We start from the raw sequence: 25,373 nt of genomic DNA, 5'->3' as shown, positions 1-25,373 counted from the left end.
TGTCTTCTTAAGAATAGCAGGGAGACCATAACTCAAGCAGTGTACCATATCTTCTGAAGAACTGCAGGTAGATCATAATTCAAGGCAGTGTACCATATAGACCATGACATGTTTCAAGGCACAGGCCAAGAAGATTTTGTACTTTTCCACCACCTGGACCCTCTTACCCCCCTCCCCTTGTAAAACATGCTATAAAAAAGCATTTCATGTTCAAAAAAAAAAAAGAAATTAAAAAAAAAGAGCAGTAGAAATAGACAAAGAGCATCTCTTAGGCATTTGAGGGTCTTACCTTTCTAAAGATGATAAGTCATTTCCTCTTACTTACCTAAAAGTGATAAATATTATTTCCTATAACACTCAAAGACAGTCCTGGCCTTCCTGGCTCTACAATACTAGGAAGTAAGAAATGATAGATCACATATTAAAGAAAAAGAACAAATTTCTACTGGCAAACACCACCCTGCCAACCCTACTGAGCAATGTGTTTGGGGTTCTAATTTATGAAGCACAAGAGTGATTGGTAAAGTTCAATCTGTAACTGTCAGAATAAGACCTAATAGATGGTGTTATTCAGGTGACTTTGTGTTTTGATGTATGTTGTGGATGAATGTCTCTGTCCTCTCTAAATCCATACATTAGAACCCCAGTGCCCAATGTACCTGTATTTAGAGTGAGTATTAAGGTTAAATGAAGTCACAGAAGAGAGGTTCTGATCCAAATGCATCTAGAGCATATAAGAAGAGACACCGTAGGACAATGGCTGTTGTTGGGCTGGTATATAATACTTGCCAAACATGCACATGAAACCCTGGCTTGAATCCTCAGCATGACTTTTTAAAACTGTGCCTGAGCACATGCCTGTAATCTCAGTACTTGAAAAGTAGAGGTAGATCAAAAGTTTAAGGTTGTTATCAACTATAAGGTGAGTCTGAAGTAAACCTAGGATACAGAAGACCCTGTCTCAAAAAAAAAAAAATGTATGTGGTGAGAGCCCCCAAAGATCCAAAATGTATGTGGTGAGAGCCTCCAAAGATCCCTGTTGCTGGAAAGAAACAATGTCATCCTGGTGAAGAAACCAGAAGCAGCAAGCAATGGCTTCAGATAGAATGAATTTTTGCCCTGCTACGATCTAGATTTGCTTGGGACCAAATACCTCTTTTATCCTTTGGATATGAAAATATCTATTCTATGTTTCACCATTGACTTATGGGAGTGTATCACTTGTTTGGTTTGTTTGGTTTCAAGTTCATGGCTAGGGAAAGTTTTGTCTTATAATGAACTATATATACCTGGCATCCCACCCATACATGATTTAGATGTTATTTAAAAGACTGTAGGCTTGAGACTATAACATTGATGCTGGACTAACTTAAGACTATGGGGCTGTTGGGATGAATGTATACTGTGCAAGATGAATGTGAACAGGAGGTGAGAAGAATGCTATTAACTGAGTGTTTGTGTGATGTTAGTACATGTGTTGAACCCCCAAGAACCAGAGTGATTGTATTTAGACCTGAGGTCCCTGAGGAAGCAGCTAAAGTCAAACAAATATTAGGGCCTTGATTCACAGGTTAGTGTCATTAAAAGAAGAGACAGCAGAGTGTTTGTTATAGCTTTCTTCCTTCATTTTCACATGAGAAGAGGCTATGTAAGCACACAGTAGAGCAGCAGTGCACATAAGCTAAGAGGATAGGCTTAGCATGAAACCGATCTGATGGCTCACATGCCGATCCAGAACTTCCAGCCTTCAGAACTGTGAGAAAAGGCAGAGCTGATGTTTAAGCCTACTCTGGCAGGGCCTACAAAGACTGCATGTTCCAGCTGGAAGGAATGTTCACTAACAGAAAAAATAGAAAGGTTCTCCCGAGAATTTTGTCCTTTAGACATCTATTCACAAGTGTTTTTTAGTTCACCCCTGAAGATTTTGTGAATTCATACTTTCGGTCATCCTTTCAAGATGTCCACCATTGTCCGTGACATCCATGACCACACACAGTGACATCCATGACCACACACAGTGACATCCATGACCACACACAGTGCCAAAGCAGAGCAAAGAAGGTACACAACAAACACAAGCCACGATCACCAGTCATAAAAGTAGTAGGTGGTGGATTATGTTATTAAAAAATGAAACTGCTTATAAAAAGAAATCATACAAGACAAATTTTTGCTTTAATCCTCACATGGGCATCGCTGTCCTTCTAATCACTGCCGGGCTAAAGGCATGAGAAAAGACATCTAAAGGCAAACAATGGAAATTTGAATTTTTAATTTTTATTACATTTTATTGTATAAATGTATCATGTGTGGGAAAGGGTGTGTGTCCATGGAATACAGAAGACGACTTATGGCCATTGGTTCTCTCCCTCCATGTGGGTCCTTAGAGGTAAGATCTTCACCTACTGAGCCATCTCATTAGTCTCTGGGATTTAAGAGATCAGAGGCACCATGATAAATAACAGATTAATAAACAAGTATGTCAGCTGGGGTATTTATGTATGGTGAGAAGATGAATCCCCCTGAACCTGACAGGGACCAGATACTGATAACCTTGACCTGGCCTCCCCAAAACTGAGTGTGAAATGCCAGCATCTATGGCCTAATAATTGGGAGCTGTAACTCAGGCCACCTGGAGGTGACCAGATAAAGGAAGCCCCACCCCCCTGAGCAATCTCACTATGCTGCTTTTCTCAGTTCTAAGCAATCTGTGCTAGCTAGTGGTCTCTGTCACTCTGTGAACAGCACCTGAAGTCCCATCAGCCCATGTGCTTTGCCAAACCAAGTGAGTCGAGGAACTCATCGTCTGTGGAAATGCTGAGCTCCAGACCAAATGTGATTTGTTCTGCTTCAGCGTTTCCTCAAATGACTCCATTAAGGGATCGCTGCAGCTCAGGGCTAATTAACTCATAATAGGTGCAAAGCATCCTGGGATACCAGCCCAGAGGGTGTCAAGGGATCCTGGGCCTTCTGTGCTCACTCTGACCCTCCTCAGGATGACAGGATACATTCAGTTACATCCAGTTACAAACAGGGTATACAGAGGGAACCAAGCCTGCGGGGAGTCTTAAGAAGTGAACCCTGCTTCTTGCTGCAGTCATTAGGTCCCACAGCTCAGCATGAAAGGCCTAACTCATATCAATGGGGTTTAAGTTCTGTATCTGTCACATCCTGGCCATGTGACTTTGGTGGCATCACTTCAGTGAATACAGGTTATAAACGTAGTGCCAACTTTGGGTATATTAAATGAAATAATGTATACACAGGACTCAAGTCTGTTGTTTGTGTTTCTTCCCATCCCTAAGAGAAACAGAGTGATATTTAGATTTCCAAAATGAAGTTGGCCTTTCTGTTATTTATATAATTACTCAGTGTTTGGAGGGTATCTTGTTCTGAGGGATTGAGTAGGGCCCACATCAGGCATGTACAAGAGAATTAATAATGGCTCCAGTTAGGAATTAGGACTCTACATGTGTCTGATTTCCAGGGCCAGGCCTGAACCATCCAATCTGGGTTCTAGGAGTACATCCCCCTGTGAAGATGCCCAGTAGCTCTAGAAAGATAAAGCAGATAGTCACATGCTCTGATCTATTCACTACGAATCTGTTTTGACCATTTTCTCTGGGATCTCACTGTGAGCACTTGACATCTTCTGTACCCCTAGGGAGAGGAACTATACCAAATCTTGGGTCCTTTGCTATCTCCAGCTCAGAGTGTGTGTCCCAAGTTCTCAAGATTGCACAGGTAGCATGATTTGACATCAGACCTTCTCTTTAGATGAGGATGATGCCACCCTCCTTGATGATAGATAGTGAGAATCAGGGCCTGCTGTGAAGGCTGCTACCTAGTCTGCAACTGAGGACATGCACACATGACCATGGTGCTGTGATTTGAACAGTCCCTTCACTTCTTTCAATGAATAGTTGAACTGCTCCAAAACAAGTAGAAATTAAGGAAAACCATGTATTATAGATTTAATGTGAAATGTACCCCCGTAAACTCCTATGTACAAACATTTGGTCCTCAAGAGCTGGAGCCTTCCTGGGGGAAGCAGAAGACATAGGGCAAGCTTTGAAGGGCTTTACAGCCTGGCCCCATGTCTTATATGTTCTTCAGATTGTGGACACAACACTTGTTCTGTCATGCCTTCTCACACCATGATGGACCATCATTTTTGGAACTAAAAACTGAAGTAAACCCCTCCTCCCTTAAGTTACTTACACACAGCAGTTAGAAAAGCAATTAGTAGGTCACACCTGTGGGAAAAAAAATAACCGTCCTCCCTTTACAGCCTGAAGTGTAAGAACTGTGGCAGAGTACAGCAGCAGAGGCTGTGTCCCCAAGATACAGGGCTCAGAGGCTGAGATGGAGCTTCATGCCAGTGTCTCAGAAGCAACTTAAGGGAGAAAAGGTTGGTCTTGCCTTACAGTTCTACCACCGCAGGGACTGTGAACCAATTACCGTCCTGAGTCCACAGTCAAGAAGCAGAGAGAGGACAGGAGACGGGATCACGTTATAAAAACCCTAGGCCTGTTCCTAGTGACAAACTGTAGAGCTCTGGACACTGGAGCAGGTGGGAAGGCTCTTCTACTGGAACCCTCAGAGGCTGCATAGCCCTGTGACCTCAGGCTTCAGCCTCCAGTCAGAACTGTAATACGGTAAGATTTTACTGTTCTGAGTCCCCTAGTTATAGTCACCCCTCAGCACCATCATGTCTTAGACATCATGCAAACTATCTAGAAATGTAGGCCGCCTTCTTTAGACTCCAGTCTCTGGATATAAAAGGACAAGGCAACCTCAAGCGGATCCAGGATTTATTGCTAAAATTCTGTCTCTCTGGTGACTCCCTGGAGGTCATCGTCTCTCACCAAGCAGCTTGAGTTGGAAAAAGAGCTGGGGAGAAACTGTGCCAACCAAAGTCCTGGAAAACTCAGAGCTAACCTCTTCTCTCCCTGCCCAGCACCACAGCTGCTTGGGGGAAGCCCAGTTTGTGAAGTCTTCCTCTACAGGGTTTCTATGCTAATTGATAAAGCATTTCAAAACACAAGCACCAGACATGACAGTGACAGTAGCAAGGAAAATGACCATCAAGTCTTAGAGGCAGTGTTGGGCCCTCCTTTCTGCCCACACTTTATCAATGAAGAATTGGAAGGGGAAATGCTGGGTTATTCTTGTGGGCTGGAGTGTTTCCTGAGGCAGCCCTGGTTGCACATGAACACACTTTATTGCATACAAATGAAAACTTTACCCTGTCAACTTATCTCTTAGATAACATATAAGTTATATCTTTTCTGTAACAGATGTCTACAATATCAGTTGCCCACACAATATCAAAATGTACATGATAGAAGCATTAGCATCCAATTCACTAAAAAAGAAAGCTTGGCTTGATATTTCATATTTCGATTTGCTTGCAAAAAGACTTTGTCAATACCTGCAAAGACCAGAGACAATAATGATAAGAATAACCGTTACAGCATCATTATTGAGCCCTTATCAAATGTGTGGCATGGTGCTAAGCATCTAAGAAGTGATAATTCATTGAATCATTCCCAAAGCACGGTCAGATGAAAATTAAAGAGGATGACCTTGCAAATTGGTTAAACAGGGCTCAGAGTTTTTAGATGACTTATCCCAGCTCATAGGCTGTAGAACTGGGATTCTAAGTAGGTTTCTTTGCTGCAAGGCCTGTGACAGGCACACCATGAGAGCTTCCCTAGTAAAAAAGACATGGAGTTCTTAGGTGAACACAAGTTTACAGTGTGGGATCTGGAGGAGGAGAGACCACAGAGCCATACTCTCTGGGCCTTGTTACTTACTATACACGTGCTGCTTTGATAGAAATGTGAATTGGCCTTAACATAAGTTCAGCAAAGGCCAAGTTAACTTCGTGTGTATACACTCCTGTGTGCATATGTGTGTGTGTGTGCATGTGTGTGTGCATGTTTATGAGTGCTTATGTGTACGGATATACATGTGTATGTGTGTATTGATGTGCACATGCATGCATGTGTACAGTATTCATTGTGTCTTGTGAGTGCATATATATTTATGTGTATGTGTGTGCGTGTGTGTGTGCTATGTCTACTCCATGTTGTTTGTGTGCGTGTATGCATACTTGTGTTCGTATCTGGCTGAAGGTGAGAGAAGAGGCTGCAGCACAAGCTGGAGTGATCAGTTCTCTAGAAGAGTTCCCTGAAGTGTTTTAGCTACCTAAAGACTGGTCTCTGACTCCAAAAACAGCAGTTTTAAACCCCTGGGGTCACACATGAGATATCCTGTATATCAGATATTTATATTATGATTCATAACAGCAACAAGGTTACAGTTATAAAGTAGCAATGCAAATCATTTTAATGGCTGGGGGGGCACCACCACATGAGGAACTGGATTAAAGCAATGATAATAAATGTCTATCCCTACTCCTCCTCCCTCAAGTTTTACTTGAATGCCTCCTCTGAGATTGCAGCTATGCAGGCCAAGGATAAGAAGAAACTGCAGGTTTTCATGTAAAGGTTCCCTCCCTGTGCTCAGTAAAGGACACAGGGTAGGCACCTTCTTGGACACAGGGCAGAAAATTGTTCAGCCATGAGCCACAGGTTTGCTTATACACAGGTCAGGTACCTATTTAAACATGGGGCAGGGACTTGCTCAGACATGAGGTAGGACCTGCCGTGGTACAGAGCAAGGACCAAGTCAGACACAAGCTAAACTTCCAGCAAAGGCAATGCTGGGGTTAATTTCTCACAACCAACTCCTTCTTAATGTTATAGATCAGAGAAAGCAGGTAGCAAGCAAGTGCTGGCTCCTCTGGAGGACTGCATGAGGCAGAGCCTTGAGAGGAAGGTACCATAGCCAGCTGTCAGGTGTTCCTTCTATCCAGCGCATCAAAGAGCACTGATGCTTGTGTCTTACAGGATTTTGCAGACTCTGTGTCCCAGCTGGTCACACAGAAGTTCCGTGAACTGACAGTCGGCCTGACATCTGTGTATGCCCGTCACAAAACACTGGCAGGAATCGTCATGACCAAAGGTAACCACCTCTCTCTTTTCCTGTGGGAATTTTTATCCCCACAGAGAGAAATGTTAATATTAATTGGGTCCTAGGAGCCAAAGGATGCTTCCTATCATGAGGAGATGGAAAAATGAAGACAATGTAGAAAACAAAGCTATTAGTGGCCACTGTTCTTGTAGAGCAATCACACTGGCAAAATTGTGAAAACTTTTGATATTTCTCTCAATTTACATAAACTCCAAAAGGTATTTATGCATACCCCACTTTCAAGAACAATGGTGGTATTTGTAAAAGCTGGAATCAGAGGCCAAGCTACCACATAAGTCATTTGAAACTGATAAATTAGGAGGCGCCTGCTTCTTTGTCACCCCTAATGTGCTTAAGACTGGTGACTGATGATATCACTTATACAGAATGAGTATGCCACATCGTCCTTGTATGCAGAGCAGAAAGATGGAACCAGCTTGTACAAAAGAAGTCAGGTGTGGAGGTGGACTGTCCAAGGGGTATTGGCTGTCAAAGTATCTTCTCATGCCAAAGGCTATCTGTGGGCACTTCTCAGTGTTACACTCTTCACATCCATTCCTACAAGTAGAAGGCCTTGAGAAAAGACTGGAGGGGACACAAAAGGGGCATGAGAGGACACAAAGAAACAGAGAGGTAACACCGTGAGGACAAAATCAAACATAAGAAACAGCAAGTACTTAAGGGAATCCAGTCAGGACCCAATACACAGCAGACACACAGAAACACAGCAGACATGGAGAGAAACAAAGGGATATGGAAAACACAAGAAGATACAAAGAGATACAATAAGATACTGGATTTCATACATTTCAAAGGGATACAATGTATCAAGGGGATACAATGTATCAAAGGACAATGAGCTAACAGAGTACATTTCAAAGTATCTGCCCCCTTGATGTCTAAAGTTCCTCTTGCTGGGGTATAAACTATGGAGGGAAAGTCTTCCTTCTTATCCATACTCATTATTCCAATCTCCTCTCATAGAAGGAATTCCATTCTAGAAAACAACAATAACAAGACAAGGCAGGAAACAGTCAATGCTGATGGGAGGTCATTGCTATTGTAGGCCAGGTGGGGAGAAAATGATGCCTGGGTTTGACTAATCTGATTTCTGACAGTTTCTAATTACTAAGTGAATATAACTAATCAGCTGGTTGGGTGAATTCAACCATTTTATCTCCAAAATAGAGAGCAATTATCATAAAAAGTATTTGAGAGTGATGAAAAGTTCATACTCACATGTAACTTTGGATTAGGTGGGCAACTTCCGGGACTGAAAAACACCATCTATCTGGTGTCCCAAATTATTGACACTTAAAATTCAAAAAAAAATGATTGCCATAGTTTCCTTATCACTCTAGACTCCCGGGAATCACTACAATACTCAAGAGCAATGAAAGAGAAAAACAAAGGCTTGGGCCTAATTGTAGACCTGGCACAGAGTACATGATTCAGACCTTCCGATTCCCGCATCTTAGCAAAGTGGAAATCACAATGCCTCCTCACAGAGTAATTCGTAAGCTAAAGTGCATCAAATGCTTTGAAAGGTGAAAATCGCTTTATAAACACAATATCCTGCTCTAAAGCGAAGCAATTCCCTTCTTTTTCAATGGTACCATTATATGTGGTGTCGTGCATCAGCCTGAGCCACTGTGAGGGCTGCCTCCCCTCCTTTCACACACTGGATGACATCTGCCTCTAAAAAACAGGAAATGTTCTAAATCCAGGGCTGAATCAACATTTGCCAAGGTCATCAGGTCTCCTGCCTCACCAGCCACTAATCCTCTTTGCTCTCACCACCAATCTGCATGAAAAGACTCAACCTCCCACTTGAAAGCTGATGGCTTATTGAGGGAACCAAGATAAATCCAGCTCCATCTACAGCTAGCTCTGTGACTCAAGGCAGGTTACTTGGCCTCTCTGGGACTTAGTTTTCTCACTCATAAAAATGATACTAATGTAAGTAATACCTACCTAGTAGAGTTACATTGAAGGTTAAATGTATATAGTGTAGTATACTTGGATAGAGTAGGGGCTTGCTGGTTAGGTTTTACTATCAACTTGACACAACCTAGGCTTAGGTGCTTTTATTGACTTTTTGAGAAGAATATATTTTAATCATATTCTTTTCTCTCTCCAAACTTCTCCCAGATCCTCCTTACCCATCCAACGTTCTGTTTCTTCATGCCCTCTTGCTGTCTTTCTCTCTCAAGAAAAAGTCACACATGTGTGCATACGCTCACTCACACGCACACCATGGAGTACAAATTGTGTTGACTAAGAGACTTAATGGAGTATTATCTAAATCAGGTCATCCTGTGAGATTGTCTATGAGAAACTATCTTGATTTTTAATCAATATATGAAGACCCAGACCATTGTGGGTGGCACCATTCCCTACACAGTGGTCCCTGAACAGTATAAGACAAGAAATTTAGGTAAAAGCAAGCAGGTAAGGAAATAGCTTCTCCCACATTTATATCTCTCTACTCTTCTCTGTGAATGAGATGTGACTAGCTGCTTGAATCCTGCCTTGACTTCCGCTCAATGTTGGACTGTAACATGGTATTCCAAGCTGAACAAACCTGTTCTCCCCTAAACTGCTAACTGCTATCATGCTTTATCACAGTAACAGAAATAAAACTAGAAAAGAGTCCTAATCTATAGTAACAATGTATAATGTTCAGAAGTAGCAGTACCACTTTTAATGCCCAAGTTATTAGTAGAGTGCTAACAATATTAGGTTCTGGAGAAACAGCAAAAAAATAAAATAAAGTAAAATAAAGTAAAACTGACCAAGTGCCTACTCTTGTAAATCTGATATTCAACTGGGGAATGTGTCATTTTAAAGCACACCATAAAGCTAATACAAAATAGTCCTAAGTATATCAGACAGAGTCTCAGAGCACACGTACAAAACATAGGCAAATTTTTTTAAATGTGAAGTTATTCATGGGTTCAGTTCAGCAGAAAAAGTAAGACAGACACACAGACTGACAGACATCAGGCATTTCTCTTTTCTCTGTGCAACACGTGTCTAAGTCCAGAAGTCTTTGTGAGTGTGGCTCTGTGGGTTGGTGTTCAACAGTTCCCAGCTCTGTATGTCTTTCCACATTCATAGAAAACCCAAAAATGGCAATTTTTCAAAGCTTTTCTGAGACTTTGTGTGGAAAGCAGTCATGTTTTACAAGGGCTTATAAAAAGATAATGCTTCGGTTGCCAGCAAGCACACCATTTTCTACGCAGGTGATTTATTTATTTATGTGAACTAAATTCATTCTGTACAAGAGAGTCTTTACAAGGTAAGGCTTTATAACAAGTCATCTGTGAGCCCTGGGTATCAATTGCTGGGATTTGCTTTCCTATTATCAAAGGGAATAGTTAATAAACTTTGATTTAGAAAAGATTATAAAGAAGTACGCAAAGTAATGAATAGAAATATTTGTAAATATCCATTTACTTAAATTCAATGTGCCATGTAATCTTAATTTCAGTTCAGTTACTCAAGCAAATGCCTAAGGAATTCTAAGAGAGAGTGCTATGTGCACTATATCAATTATAATACAAAAAAGTAAAATGATTCAGAAATAAGCTTCATTCAGTTTTTGCTATTTGTAGAAGAAATATTATTTTTAGCCATTATGAGAAATATTATTGGGAAAATATATACTATGAACAGACTTTTTAAAATCTTTATCTTATTAGCCCAATCATATGATAAAAATTCAAATAGAAAAGAACTTAGGAATGAAAACCAATGTTCACTATTTCATTGTTCCCTTTCTACTCAATAGAAATTGTTTTATTAATCCTTTAAAAATTTCTACACACAGAAAACATGTTTTGATCATATTCATCCATGACTCCTTCCAGGTCTTACCCCACTTCCAACTTCATGTCCATATTTTTTGTAACCCACTAAGTCTAATATGTGCTACATGTGTATGCATGAGTGTAGTCAACCTATGAAAAACCACACCCTCAAAGAACACTAACCCTTCCTCTCTCAGAAGTCATCAACTGTCAATGGCTCCTCAGGTGGAATGGGACTCATAAGCACCTCCCCTACTACACGCTGGAATGTATATGGTTTGAGCTTGTGTGGTCTTGTGCAGGACACCACAGATACCATGAGTTCCCTGGTGCAGCAGCCCTGTCATGTCAGAAGAGCAAGACCACATGGGTTCTACACCTCTATATCTACAATTCTAGATAACATCTATTAATTCATGCTATGGCAATCAATATTCATTCATGCCTGACTTTTAGAGTTGTAATTTTATGACATTACTAAATGTGTGTTATTTTACTCAATTTGGATTGTACTGCTTCTTATTCTGGTAATTCATTCTGGTAGCCACTCAGTCTTTTCCTTACTAGAAAAATTCTCTCAATTTTAATTTTTAATAAAAAGATCATAGTTGATAATACTTGTATTCTAATTAACCCTTCCACATTTTGAGTACCACTAAGTGTTGGAAAAACAATAATGACAATAATATATCTGCATAACTAGACAGTTTTAAACAGGATCATCACAGAACCAGGGTGAGACCCTGAGTTGCATTTCATTCTCTACCGACACAGGTCTCCCAGGATCTGTCCATCTATCTTGTCCAGACACACAGACTCTCACTTCTGTCCCTAGCTCAGACTCATGTCACTTGTTTAAATCATGTTCATGACTACAGCTTTTTATGCAGATTTTCAAGTATATCATTTCCCTGGTGTTTCAATTTTCTCTTTTTTATTTTTACTTTAAAAGGGAAGTGAAAAAGAATAAACCTCTAACACATTTGCTGAGTCATGTAGCCTGTAAGTCAGGATATCCACAAAAGTAACACTTCTTCCCCTGACTACTCCCTTATAGCCTTGACCTGAGGACCCTGGCACAGCTCTTCCAGTCTAAAGACCGTCTCCAGAACTGTCTTTCATCATTGCTGCTTTTCTCTGTGGCAGGCCATCATCAAGAGAAAAAAATCAGGGCTGGAGAGGTGGCTCAGTGCTTTAGGGCAACCATCCCTAATTCCAGCCCCAAGGGATCTGACAACCTCTTTGAAATGCTCAAGCATAAGGCGGATGCATAGAACATGTACACACATACATGTAGGCAAAACATTTAAACACAAAATAAATACATTTTTTTAAAAAAATTTTTAAAGAAAAGACATTCTTCTAAAAAAATATGTGGTGATTCATGCCTATAATCTTAGTACCTCAGAGGCTGAGGCTAGAGCGGGCACTGTGAGTCTGAGGAAAGCCCGGGCTATATAGTGAGTTCTGCACCAGCCAGGACCATGGGGAAGGATCTCTCTCAAGAGAAAAACGAGCATAGGAGAGCAAGGTGACTGAAGTCTGGACATCTGCCAGCCAAAGAGCCAAGGGTATGGCTTCAGGAAGTAAGTCTAGTATTTCCATAATAAAGCTAAATAGATAAGTAATAAAGTACAATTTAAAAGTGACTATGGAAGGAGCTATGATATATGCCCATTTTAAGTCCTTCCTAAAAACCAGCCAGACCTGGTAAATATAAAAACACCGATTAATTTAATAGTGAAAGATGTCTGAGTTGTTTCAAGTTCCAAAATACAGAACACGTTTTGCCTGCATGCGTTTGAATGAGTATGTGAGACAGAGCAATCCCCCTACGCTGTCCTCAGTACACGTCCAGCTTCCATAGAAATCATGCTATCATATCCAGCCAGATCAAGCTGATAGTCAAATGCCACTTTCCCATTTGTACTTGATAAATCGTAACAGTTCAGACACACCTGAAACTCTTCCCATCACAGACCATGTGTGTACTCTCACCTGCCCAGGGGCCTAGCAGAATCATAACATAAGCCATTTATTCCCCAAGTATCTCAAAACCTTTTCCCTTACATTTTCTCCCACGGATGACTAGAAATCACTTGGATCTTGAAGTTAAGCAGAGTCTTTTTATTTACACCCAGTCGAGCATGAGGAAGTTAAGCTGAAACAAAGGGACTGGACCCAAAGCAATCACACTAAGCAGAAGCTTCATACCAGCATGAAAGATGGTAAATTATCATCTTGATTTCTAGAAATTGATCCTAACAACTACTAAACACAACACGGAGTTCGGGCACATTAAGATTCATAGACACCGACATCCCAGAACAATAAGGACGGCTGATGGGTAATTGATTTTAAATCTTTGGTTGAAACTGTTTAGATTACCAAATGCAGGATAGATTTTACTAGCCCTGTGGCTGACCCTTGTGTAGCTTTAATGCCAATCCATCTCTTTAAAGAAAAGCAATCCTGACTAGATAATCATCCCAGCCCAACCCTACCCATGGCTCATTAGAGAGAAATGATTTAATTTGAAATAATTCACAAGGTGCCAATGAAAATCCTCAAAGCTAAAGGTGGGAGCCACATGTCTAGCCATGAGATACACCCTCTGAAATACTCCAATTTATTCCTTCTCAGTAAGGAAGGGTTTAGGAGGAAAACATGTTTTCTGTAAAAAGACAAAAGACGTCTGGAGATATGGTTCATGTGGTAAAGTACTTGCCTGGCAAGTATGGGGATTTAAATTCAATGCCCAGAACCCACATAGAAAAAACCAGTGGGTGTGGTTGTGTATCTCTTCTAATCCAGCACCAGGGAGGCAGAGACAGGAAGACTACTGGAGCTTCCTGACCAGCCAGCTTAGTCCATTGGATGAGCTCCAGGCTAGTGTGAGACCTATCTCAAAACACAAGGTAGAGTGTACAACACCTAAGGAGCAGCAGCCGAGGATGTCCTCTGGTCTGCATATATGTATGTGCATGTGTGCACACAAAGCAGAAACATTTCTGCACTCTTGAAATCGGGTACTTCCATCAAGACTGTTCGAATGCTTCTATATCTTTCTGATCATCGGGTCACAACTGAGCATTCAAACTCTACTCTTCCTCAAAAATGCCCAAAAGTTTTCACTTAGTAAGAAAATCCAACACAATAGCTCAAGGGAGTAAAACTAGCATCTTCAAAACCCTGATCATGTTTTTGAATGGAGTCATAGCAAGGTTTGTTGGTGAAAAAAAAAAAAGATAAGATGCTAACATCTATGTGTTGCCTAAGTGCTAGGCAGTGATTTCTGATGTTTAAAGTGCATTGTCCTTAGCCAATAAACTAAACTTTAGAAAATATTCATTCTTTCCAATCCTCTCTCTCTCTCTCTTTTCCCATCTCTGTGTGTGTGTGTGTGTGTGTGTATTTGTGTGTGTGTGTGTGTGTGTTAGAGCTGATTAACAAATGTGAAAATAGGTAAAGCTTCAGTCCTTTGAAATCCCTGTGGACTTTCAAATACATGCACTTGACATCAAGGTTCAAACTCCTTTCTTATCTAGTGGGCCCTATACTGCAATTTTTAAGATTTCCTATCTGTATTAAGTGAAATTTTTAAAAAGGGGTTGATGTCTTGTAAACATTGGAGAAGGAAGCGGCAATGTTCTAGACAGCTCTGTATAGAGATGGGAGGTATTCACATTACAGTGCGCCAAACAGATTTGTGTCACTGTGCTATCAACCCAAGATCATCAAGTTAGAAACAGAAAGGTTGCCTTGGGCTCAAAGTGCTACAGGTTCTAGGCTAAAACTCCTTGACGCAGGAGCTTTTGTAACTGTGGCAAGTTAGCCCATTAAAGCAACAGCACATGATAGAAAAAAGCCAGAGTCCAAAGGGAGAACATGGTTCCCAAATCCCCTTTATAGACACATCCTCAGTGTTTAATTTTTCCACTAAACCCCACTTCTAAACATGTTTACTACCTCCATATAGAACCAAGCCATCAACACATGTCTTTAGGGATAATGGTTATCTATCCTGTAGCACACAGAAGAACAACAACACCCTGCCGTTTTCTTGCCCGGTGTCTTTATCATCAAGACTACAATAGCGACTTAGCTTTAAAGCTATCTCAGTAACGGTCAGCTACAGGAGGAAAGCAAGAAGACAAGGTCAGTAGACAAAGAGGTGAGGAGAAAGTGAAGTCAGGGTGGCGGGCTGCTGGAGAGCAAGACGGTCTCAGATCAGCACACACCTATGTTACTGGGCCAGTAATCGCTGAAAGGTATTTTAACTGACCAAGCAGATTTGAACCAATGGCAAGTCACACAGTTCTGTAGAGAAATAAATGGGCGGTATTAGGTCATGGGTGGAGGGAACGTAAGTCAGAAGAAGAACTTAGAGCCTGAACAGAATTTTTCCCTTTGAACTGTTTTGAATAGAATTCCATATTCATCTTCTGAAAAACAGAGAGCAAGAGTGGAGCAACAAAAAAAAGAAAAGAAAAAAGAAGAAGACGAAGAATGGAAATATCAAGTGGTTGCTCATGGACACAGCAAGCACTGCCACTTAAAATGTTTCCTCTGTGAATTATGTATGAGCTGCGGCTTTGTGCTCTCATTATTTCTGGGTTTAGCACCAATGAGGAGACCTTGTCAGTTATCTCCCATGCAGGAAAGAAAAGACTTCTCATCGATCAGACCAGGTGTCGCAGAGCTGCTCCTTTGATACAAAAGAATGAGTTACTAATGGGCCGGAGAGCACACTCAGCCCAATCCAAACAGGGAGATAAATAGATTCTTCAATCTATTAATTGCAAAGGGTTCGTTGGCATCCTACTTCCTTTTCAGAAGTAGGAGGAGGACATTGAATACATTCACTGGATAAAAAATTACCATATTTATATCCAGTGAAACCCTTCATAATGTTGATGACTGGAAATAGAACTAATGACATTCCCATATACCTCTCTCTCTCTCTCTCTCTCTCTCTCTCTCTCTCTCTCTCTCTCTCCACCTGTGTATGCATGTGCACGTGTGTGTGTATGTGTGCATGTGTGTGTGCACACATGTATGTATATGCATGCATGTGTGTACGTGTCCCTGTGTGTGTGAGACCAAGCATGCATATGGAAGCACAAGCATGTATGTGTCTGCACACATTTACCTAGAGGCCAGAGATTTGTCAAGCATCTTTTTAAGTTGCTCTCCACCTTGTATTTTTAAGACAAGACTGAACAAGACTGAATATGAAGTTCACCAAATCATCAAGGCTGGCTCCCCAGTGAGCTCCAGGAATCCTCATGTGTCTACCTTCTCAGTATTGGGATTATAGAAAAGAAATCCCCCTTCTACCACCCCATCTTGGGACATTAAGTCTCATCAGGACTAGGTGCATCCTTTCCCCTGAGGCTCAACCAGGCGGTCCAAGTTGCTTTTGTCCAGTTAGTTTTATCACAGCAACAGGAAGCAAATTAGAACATCATATTCAACTCACAGACACAAGCATGAAGCACTGTCATGTGGACCAGTACACCTTTGTGATGCCGAGCAAACATTGAAGCCTCCCACTATAGAACCATGGAAAGGTGGCTAGCTGGGGTGTCCCCGGGCTCAACCCCAAACTCACTTGTAGAAGAATATCAAGTTCAGTTTTCTCTTAAAGTAGCGACGTTTACTACACACCTGGTACCTTGCTCTCATCTCAGAGAACTGGCCTCTTTGCAGTTGTAGTGAGGATGGCGACAGGACCTAAATTGATCACATGAGGTCAACAAGTAATGATAGTCTCAGCATTGTTTCTAGACTCTGGTATGCACCTCTCTCCAAGCAGAGGGTGTGAGCCTAGTCCCACAATGCTCAACACACACAGCTCAGTGGCTGTCATCCATGCAGCAGGAAAAAAAAAAAATACCTCATAGCCTGGCACCTGAGTCCATCGTGTTCCTTATTGGGATTATATGTGAACCCCAAACCCTGGGTGTTTTAGAAGAAAAACATGAGGCTGCAGTTAAAATAGAAGACACAGGATGGTGGTAGTGTATACCTCTAATCCCAGCACTAGGGAAGCATAGGCTGGCAGGCAAATCTCTAAGTACAAGGTCAGCCTGGTCTACAGAGTGAGTTCCAGGACAATGAGGACTACACAGAGAAACTCTGTCAGAGAAAAAACAAAGCAACAACAATTTTAAAAATATATAAATAGAAAAAGCATTCATTATTAGCATACTCAAATACTGATTCAAATTTGGCTCCATTAAGACCTAAGGGCAACTGAACCCACCCTCTTTGTTTACCAGGATTCCTGCCAAACAAGCTAGCATTGTTACCAATGACAGTCATATCCAATCAAATGAGAGAGACAAGCATATCTTCCGGAAACCTCTTTTCTTTATTTCTGAGACAGGGTGTTGTGTACCCACGCTAGCCTTAAGCTCATTATGCAGCCAAGGATGTCCTTAGACTCTGATGTTCCTGCTTCTACCTCTCAAGTGCCTGGATAACAAGTATGTGCCTCTGGGCTCAGTGTGAGTGGTGCTAGGGTTTGAACCCAGGGTTTCCTACCAGCACCCTACCCACTGAGCTTTGTCTTCAACCTATATTTTCCTCTCTTTAAAGAATGGTAATGAGTCTGTGAGTACACAATTTTTCTAACAAGTGGCATGCTAAAGGATGCTGTCAGGTATGTAATTACCATAGTTACTCTAACAAGTGCTGTGCTGACATTTAGAAAGCTAGCTGGGCTCTTGTGACTTAGTCACAGGGTCAGCAGCATCATTTAAGATTCACTGACACAGTGTTCGTCAACCTCTGAAACGTGAGCACTGAGGCATGTAGTCACCATAGTATCTAGAGTATGAACAGAGTCAAAGGGTCTTTATAGGGACCCCTGATGTGTGCAAACCTCAATGTGACAGACTCTGCCCCTCAAGATTAGTAGTTTCTTTTCTCAAATTGATTAGCCAATCCAATAAAAAGACCCCTTTTCTTTTCTTTACTTTTAAGAGAGAGAGAAAGAGAGGGAGAGAGGTGTGTGTGTGTGTGTGTGTGTGTGTGTGTGTGTGTGTGTGTGTGTGTTTGGCTTTTGTATGCTTTTTGGTTTGGTTTGGTTTGGTTTTTGGGGACAAGATCTCTCTGTTGTCTCTATTCCCACACGCTCAGGTATCCAACATCTGTTATGTCATTCATCATAATTCCTTCTCTCCCACCATGCCAGCCTTCTTCCCCGGCCTGTGAATGTGTGCTGATGACACAGGGTTTAGGACCTGAAAACACAGGATAAGTCAGATATCCTCACTTTCTGGAGAAACTCAATACACATCATGTGGCTATCCGCATGAATGAAAACAGATTTTAAAAAATGTGCCCTTGGTTCTATCAATACTTCTCATTGAATTTTCACTTAGCCCATACCATGGTGCCAGCTCATACTTATTTTTCAGATTCTCTTGAACTTCTTGCCTTCCAGTTTCTCCAAACACTCTGGTTCCTGTATGAAAAACACACAATTGTTATGAGTATAAGCAACAACAGAACATAAATTTTTAGTGTTGTTCTAACTATGGGAGTCAGAGAAAAAGATCAGTAGATAAATATAATTATATCAAACTGGATAAATATACTTATATTGGAATTAAATATATGGCACTGCAATGACCAAAAATTACAATGCTTAAATTTTGAAACTTTGCATGATTTTCTTTAATTTTTCCACACAAGGCAATGAAGTGAATTGATTTTAATAACGTTAAACTTACTTAGGCAATGCCTCGGCTGAGTAAGAAATAAAGTTATCTACACTCTGAAGCCTCATGAGTCCCTTCTGCTGGCTCTTTATTGTCTGATGTCCATTTCAGGTGTATTGTCTGAAATTCACAAAACCCTGAGACGTAACTTACTGGATGCACAGGTAATATTTAGAGAATAAGAGTCCAGAGGACACTGGCATCTCCCAGTTTCTAGAGATGACTGTCAGTTACCATGCTGGTGAGAGAAAAATCTCACCACGAGAGCAAAACTTTTTCCCAGTTCTAGCCCAGTTATGCTTCCATATCATAAATCCGCAAGGCATGCATTTTTACATACACCTTATTTTGAACTAATTAGAGAAAAATTTACACTGTGGAAACTGGAACTTTAGGGGCGACAAGAATTTATTGCATAAAAAGCCTGAAAATAAAATAGATGTTCGTCAAATAATAACTGCTGGAAGGGGGTTCTAGGCAGAATGACATTCTCTACAAAAACTCAGAATACAAAGAACTGAGTCTGGGCACTCTACGTATGATTTCCCAGTAATGAAATGGAGCTGTGTGCATGATCACTAGGGTTGATCACTAGTGAAGGTTTCCCAGTGCCAAGAGACAATACATTGTAAAAGAGCTTTCCTCAGGGAACATGTGCAAACCTTATTACAGAGTCATTAAACCCTATGGACCATACTAGAAAATGAAACCAGAATATATTATGTACCACAACCTTGGACAGTCTTTGTGTATGACGAAAATATTTTCTATCTGCCTTTAATTTCTATAGAGAGTCATTTCTTAGACACATGTTGCTATTATTCTACTCTAAGTTTTATCCTTTAGAAAATGGGTAATGTTTTATTCCAGAATCAGATAGTTGTTATGAAACTTCTCTTCAGAAACTTGAAATAACTATTTAGTTAAAGGTAAATGGATAAGGCTGCACTCCCCAAGACCGCTTAGAGCTGGGCAACAGTGTACCATAGAAACGTCCACTTGAGCTACCGGAACTTCTTTCTGGGAAGTCTATAAGCAACAGAATTTCATTTCTTGTAGTTCTAGGGGCTGGGAAGTTAAAAAGCAAGGATGTTGGGGTTGCTTGCAAGTTTTGTGAATTATAAGTAAAGCAGCTGTAAAGATTCAGGTGAAGTTACTTGGTGTTTCACATCTAAATCTTAACCCATTGGGCACCTGCCCTGGTGCATGATAGACAATGAAGACACAGCCTTAGTTTTCGGAAGACGCTTCACTTACGAGGTGCTGTTCACTAAGTACTCTTTACCTTCATGATCCTGTTCACTAAGTACTCTTTACCCTCATGGTACTGTTCACTAAGTACTCTTTACCCTCATGGCTTGACCTTTTATCTTTATCCTATACTCAACTCTCCTGTGTATCTGGGTTGACCTGCACTTTCTCTTCTGCCCCCCTCTTCTCCCATGCATCCACTCCACTGTCACTTGTAAGGAGGCCTTGTCACCCGCAGGCTACCTTGCAGGGTTTGTCTTCCAGCACCAGTCTTCTGCTCCAGTGTAGTCTAGGTTTCCCTGTAAAATCTATTTTCTGGTTTAAATAAAGAATAATTAAACTGAACTTTAAATAGGTGTCTTAGTCTAAAATAAAGCAGTCTTGCTGTTTCCATTAGAATCACAACTGCATAATCAATGGAGAGAAAATTCATGGGGCTTAAGCTTCCTTAATCTAAGAATATAAGGTATCTTTCTATGTATTCTACCATTGTCGGTGGCTCTAGTAGAGGTGTTTTATTTTACATTTTTAGAGAGTACCATGGCACACCTGTAGAGTTCAGAGAACAGCTTGCAGGAGTCAGCTCTCCTTTTTTACCACATGGGTTCAAAGGATCAAACTCAGGTTGTCAAGCTTGGTGGCAATCGTCCTTTTCTGCTTGCTCTGTGTCTCTAGACCCATTACTGGGGTTTAAAGCTTCTGTCCTCACAGTCCATTTTCCTTTTCCCTATTACCTTGCTTGTGGCTACTATAAACAAAGTTGTTTCCACTGTACTGTTTCTCTCTAGTGGTTATGTGTACGTATGAAAGCTGTTGATTTGGGTGTCTGAGCTCTGCTCCCTCTCCTTTTGTTGAACTTTCTTTCTGCTTCTGGTAGTATCTCTCTTGAGAATGCCATGTACTCAGTCATAGTATAATCAGACGGCATTTGTACTATCTGCTCCTTTCAACCATTGCACCTCTAAATTCTTTCACGTGTGCTGAGTAGCAGCTTCAACAGATACCAAATAATAGAATTGTACTGAGCATTCTTCTGAAGGCAGCAGAAATGGCACCGAGGTTTCCGCATTAAGCCATGTATTTTTCAGACACTGGCTCTGCATCACTGGGCATGGCATGATCATCATTCTGTATTGTATAGAATTAAATTCAATCTATTTTCATATTTTATCTAAAGACATGGTTTTGTCAGATGCTGTAACTCTGATCATGGTTATCCTTTTGTATTGTATTTTTTAAATATAATCTATTTTCACATTTCTGGAAGAAATGCACCTTGTAGTAAGGAGCTATACTGCATGTTTAGTAAATAGTATTTTATTTAGAATTTTTTTAAAAATCTCTAATTGTGGTTTTCTTTCTTGTATAGCCTCAATCAAGTATGTACTTTCGACATGGTCATTTCTAAAACAACTTGAGGCTTTTTCTTAATTTCATGTGCTTCAGAACATTGAATCCCTGTCTTAGGGTTTCTATTTCTGTGAAGAGACACTATGACCAAGGCAACTCTTATAAAGGACAACATTTAATTGAGGCTGGCTTACAGGTTCTGAGGTTCAGTTCATTAGCATCATGGCAGGAAGCATAGCAGCATCTAGACAGGCATGGTGCTAGAGGAGCTGAGAGTTCTACATCTTGTTCCAAAGGCAAACAGGAAAGGACTATCTTCAGGAAGGGTCTCAAACCCCATGCCCAAAGTGATATGCTTCTTTCAACAAGACCACATCTCCTAAGGGTGCCACTCCCTGGACCAAGCATATATAAACTGTCACATTCCACTCCCTGACCCCCATAGACTTGTTCAAACACATGAGTCTATGGGAACCATACCTAAATATAGCATAATGCAAAATACATTTAGTTCAACTTCCAAAGTCCCCATAGTTTATTGCAGTCTCAACAATGTTAAAAGTTCAAAGTTTCTGAGATTTAATCACTTAACTGTAATCCTCAATAAAGCAAAATCAAAAGGCAGATCACATACCTTAAACATCACAGTATATATATTACCATTCCAAATGTCATAGTGAGTAAATACTGGACCAAATAAGACCACAAACCAGCTAGGAAAAGTCCAAACTCTACATCTCCATCTCTGATGTCAAAGAGCTATTCAGATCTCCAGTTCTTTTCACCTTTGTTGACTACAATAAACTACTTTCCCTTGGGCTGGTTTCACTCCCGATTAGCAGCTTTCTTTGGCAAGAAATGTCATGGCTCTGACATCTCTAACATCTTGAGGTCTCCAAGTAATGAGCTATACTGTATGTTTAGTAAATAGTATTTTATTTTAATTTTTTTAAAAAAAATCTCTAATTGTGTTTTTTTTTTCAGCTTCAACTTTACAGCTTCTTGTTCCAATGTTTGGGATCCATACTCAATCTTCTGAGCTTCTCTAAAGGGCTTGGGTCACTTCTCCAGCTCTGCCCTTTGTAACACTCTAAATCTGGTTGACTCCCTTCCACTGCTGCTGCTATTCTTGATGGTCATCCCATGGTACATCTCCAACGTGCTGGGGTCTTCTCCTGCACCCAGGCTTCGCCAAGAGCTCTCATAGGCTCTGTTCATGGTGCCAAGCCTCAGCTCCTTTGCATGACCCCTTCAGTCCTGTGCCATCAACTACAATCAAGGCTGCACTTTCACCAATGGCCTTCCCTGGCCTTTCACAGTACCAAGCCTCAGCTGTTCATGATGCCTTCATGCCTTCAAAACCAGTACCACCTGGGTGACTCTTACACATTACCAAGTCCAGCTGCAGCACAAGGTACAACCTTGGCTATCTTTGGAACACAGCTCCATTGTACTTTCAGAAAACACTTCCCAGATTTCACCTCTGTAATTCTAGTCTCTTGCTAATCACAGCTAATCTCTTATCTCTAGCTAACTAGTATCAATTGTCCCTGGTAGTCCCTTCTATTCTGGCCTCTAATGCCAGAGCCACATGGCTGAAGCTGCTGAGTTCTGCTGCTTTCTAGAGCTGGAACATGGCCCACCTTGTTCTATGACATTATAACCAGCTTTCTGTTTTCCAACTCCTTCACTGCCTAAGCTTGGCTGTTCTAGAGCTTGCTCTGTAGATTGACCTTGAACTCAGAGATCTGCACGACTCTGTTTCCTGAATGCTAGGATTACAGGCAAATACTACCATGAGTGGGCCTAAGCTTTTCTGTACTTGGAACTTGCTCTGTACCAGGCTGTCTTTGAACTCAGAGATCGGCTTGTCTCTATCTTCTGGGATTAAAGGCTTATACTATCACACCTGGACTTAAGCTTTTCATGGCCACTATTCCTCAAAATCCAGATCAAAAGGTTGTGTCTTCCATTTCTGGGTTATGGTTCATTCCAGATTAAAAGTACAAAGGAAAGCAATAACCAGATAATAATGCCTAGATATAACTATTCTTAACAGCAAATGCAGAAATAATAAGCTAAGCTGAGTGGGATCTTTCCCCAAAAGCTGAGAGTTCTACATCTTGTTCCAAAGGCAAACAGAAGACTGTCTTCCAGGGAGTTAGAAGAAGAATCTCAAAGCCCATACCCAAAGTAAGCCACACCTACTCCAGCAAGGCCACACCTCCTAGTAGTGCCACTGCCTAGGCCAATCATATTCAAACTATCCTTTAAATCGTCTACCTGACATTTTAAAAGTCAGTGGGTTCAACAATCCTTAGATGAGCCTTTGAGGGAAAAGATCTTTGCTCATTTCTCTGTTCACTTTATAGAATTCACCATCTTTCTGTTTTCTATGATTCTTCCTCACAGTGTTCTGTAGGATATTACTTTTACTAGAACTTAGTTTGTGACTTTTTTTAGATTTTTTTTTAATTTTATGTATATAAGTGTTTTGGTTGCATGTATGCCTCTATACCTCTTGTGAGCCTGATGCCCACAGATGTCAAAAGAGAGTATCAGATTCCCTGGAACTGGAGTTATAGATGAGCTGCCATGTGGGTACTAGGAACTGAACCTGGGTCCTCTGGAAAAGCAACAAAGGCTCTTAACAACTGAGCCATCTCTCTAGCCCCAAATGTGGGCTGTTCTAAGAGAAAATAGTTTGACCAAAAATCAAATGGCAAATGATGGTTCCACAATTATTTGCATTTGATAGACTATCTCGGCATTGTCTGAGGAAGTAGATACTGTTGGCACTGCACTCTGGGGTTCTTGCCCCTGCATTGCTGTTCCATGCACCCTCTGGAAACAGCCCATAGCCAAGTGTTCTTCTAACAAATACCTTGACCAAAGGAAGCCAGCACTCTTGGAATATCTGTATATCTGACATAGAGTACACAACCTTACACCCTCGCCTCATGGTTAAAGAGCCGTGTCCTGTCCTTTATATTTCAGAGTTTTCTATGAGGTCAGCCTGAGACTACAATGAAATCTCTTCCTTACCCAACTTCTGCCCTGTCCTGATTTACATAAATTATTTCCTAGAATCTAAAACTTACCCTCTGCTTCCGGGTATCCTGACCTAAGACACATTGTTTATACAAAGCATCATTTATGGAGATTATGGACACAGTGGGGGTACACTCAGCTTTCAGGCACCTTTGCAATGGGCCATTCACTCTATAACCTAGGAATCAAGAATTAATAAACTGGAAACCAAAATACCACAAAGAGAATGTGACTCATTCCCAGGCAATAATGAATGGCTTCTGCCCACTTACACCACCCCATACTCATCCATGGGAACTAAAATTCACTAGACTTGAAAACTAGTTTTTGCTCCAACACAACCAGGATCTTCATCTGACAATGAGTGGGAGTACTGTATCTTACAGAGCCTGAGAGTCCTCTGATGGTATTGTGTATTTCTACACTAGAACCATAGGATGAGAGACTTGAGAAAAACTTGTTTACTAAGAGGCTTCAGTACAACTGTTTCTCTAGTAATTTCTTGCTCATATGTTTGATATCAAACTCTATCTTCCAGTTCATAGAGAAATAATGCCATCAAGTCACTCCCTGTGGTATTAGAGAGAGGGGAGAAATGACAAAAGCATCTTCTGTTCTCCCCAGATTGAAACTGCCAACCTTGAACTTGGCTGGTCCTAATAAGAATTTTTAGAGTTTTCAGGTTAATATCTAATTCTCCAGCATCTAATTTTCACTTCTCCTGGTTTTTATTTTCCAATTCTTTTGTTTCATGACTTGTCATCTTCTCCCTTAGTTCTTCTTTCTATCCATTTCTCTGGCATTTGCTCCCCAATGCACAATGTCTACACTCTATACTGTTGAGGCAGCCCCAGCCTGTTACCTCAGCCTCCTCTGCTCACCCTTGATGCTGCAATGGATCCACCCAGGAACAGCAATGTCACTGCCCTGATCAAAAGGTTCCTTAGCACCCCTGTAGTTACCTAGAATGTGAAATCTAGCATCTATCTTAAGGGTAGAATTCAAGGCCATCTTCGAAGAGGAAACTTGCCTTCTGAGCCTAACACCTTATCATAAATCTCCTATGGTACCAAAATAAACTTTTCATTGGCAGAGAGAGAGAGAGAGAGAGAGAGAGAGAGAGAGAGAGAGAGAGAGA

General features: G+C 41.0%; 1 protein-coding gene across 1 annotated transcript in view; it reads left to right on the top strand.

Moving 5' to 3' along the window:
- The window catches only part of Adarb2 (adenosine deaminase RNA specific B2 (inactive)), a 530,291-nt gene that overhangs the window by 441,189 nt on the left and 63,729 nt on the right, over nt 1-25,373 (top strand). The window contains exon 4 of the mRNA XM_028769889.1: nt 6,918-7,032. Coding sequence (XP_028625722.1) covers nt 6,918-7,032 — 115 coding nt within the window. The remainder of the gene's footprint in view (nt 1-6,917; nt 7,033-25,373) is intronic.

This window comes from Grammomys surdaster, unplaced genomic scaffold, assembly GCF_004785775.1.
Source record: "Grammomys surdaster isolate TR1022 unplaced genomic scaffold, NIH_TR_1.0 194, whole genome shotgun sequence".
In the NCBI taxonomy this organism is placed as follows: Eukaryota; Metazoa; Chordata; class Mammalia; order Rodentia; family Muridae; genus Grammomys; species Grammomys surdaster.
This window is presented reverse-complemented; position numbering and strand designations above follow the sequence as displayed.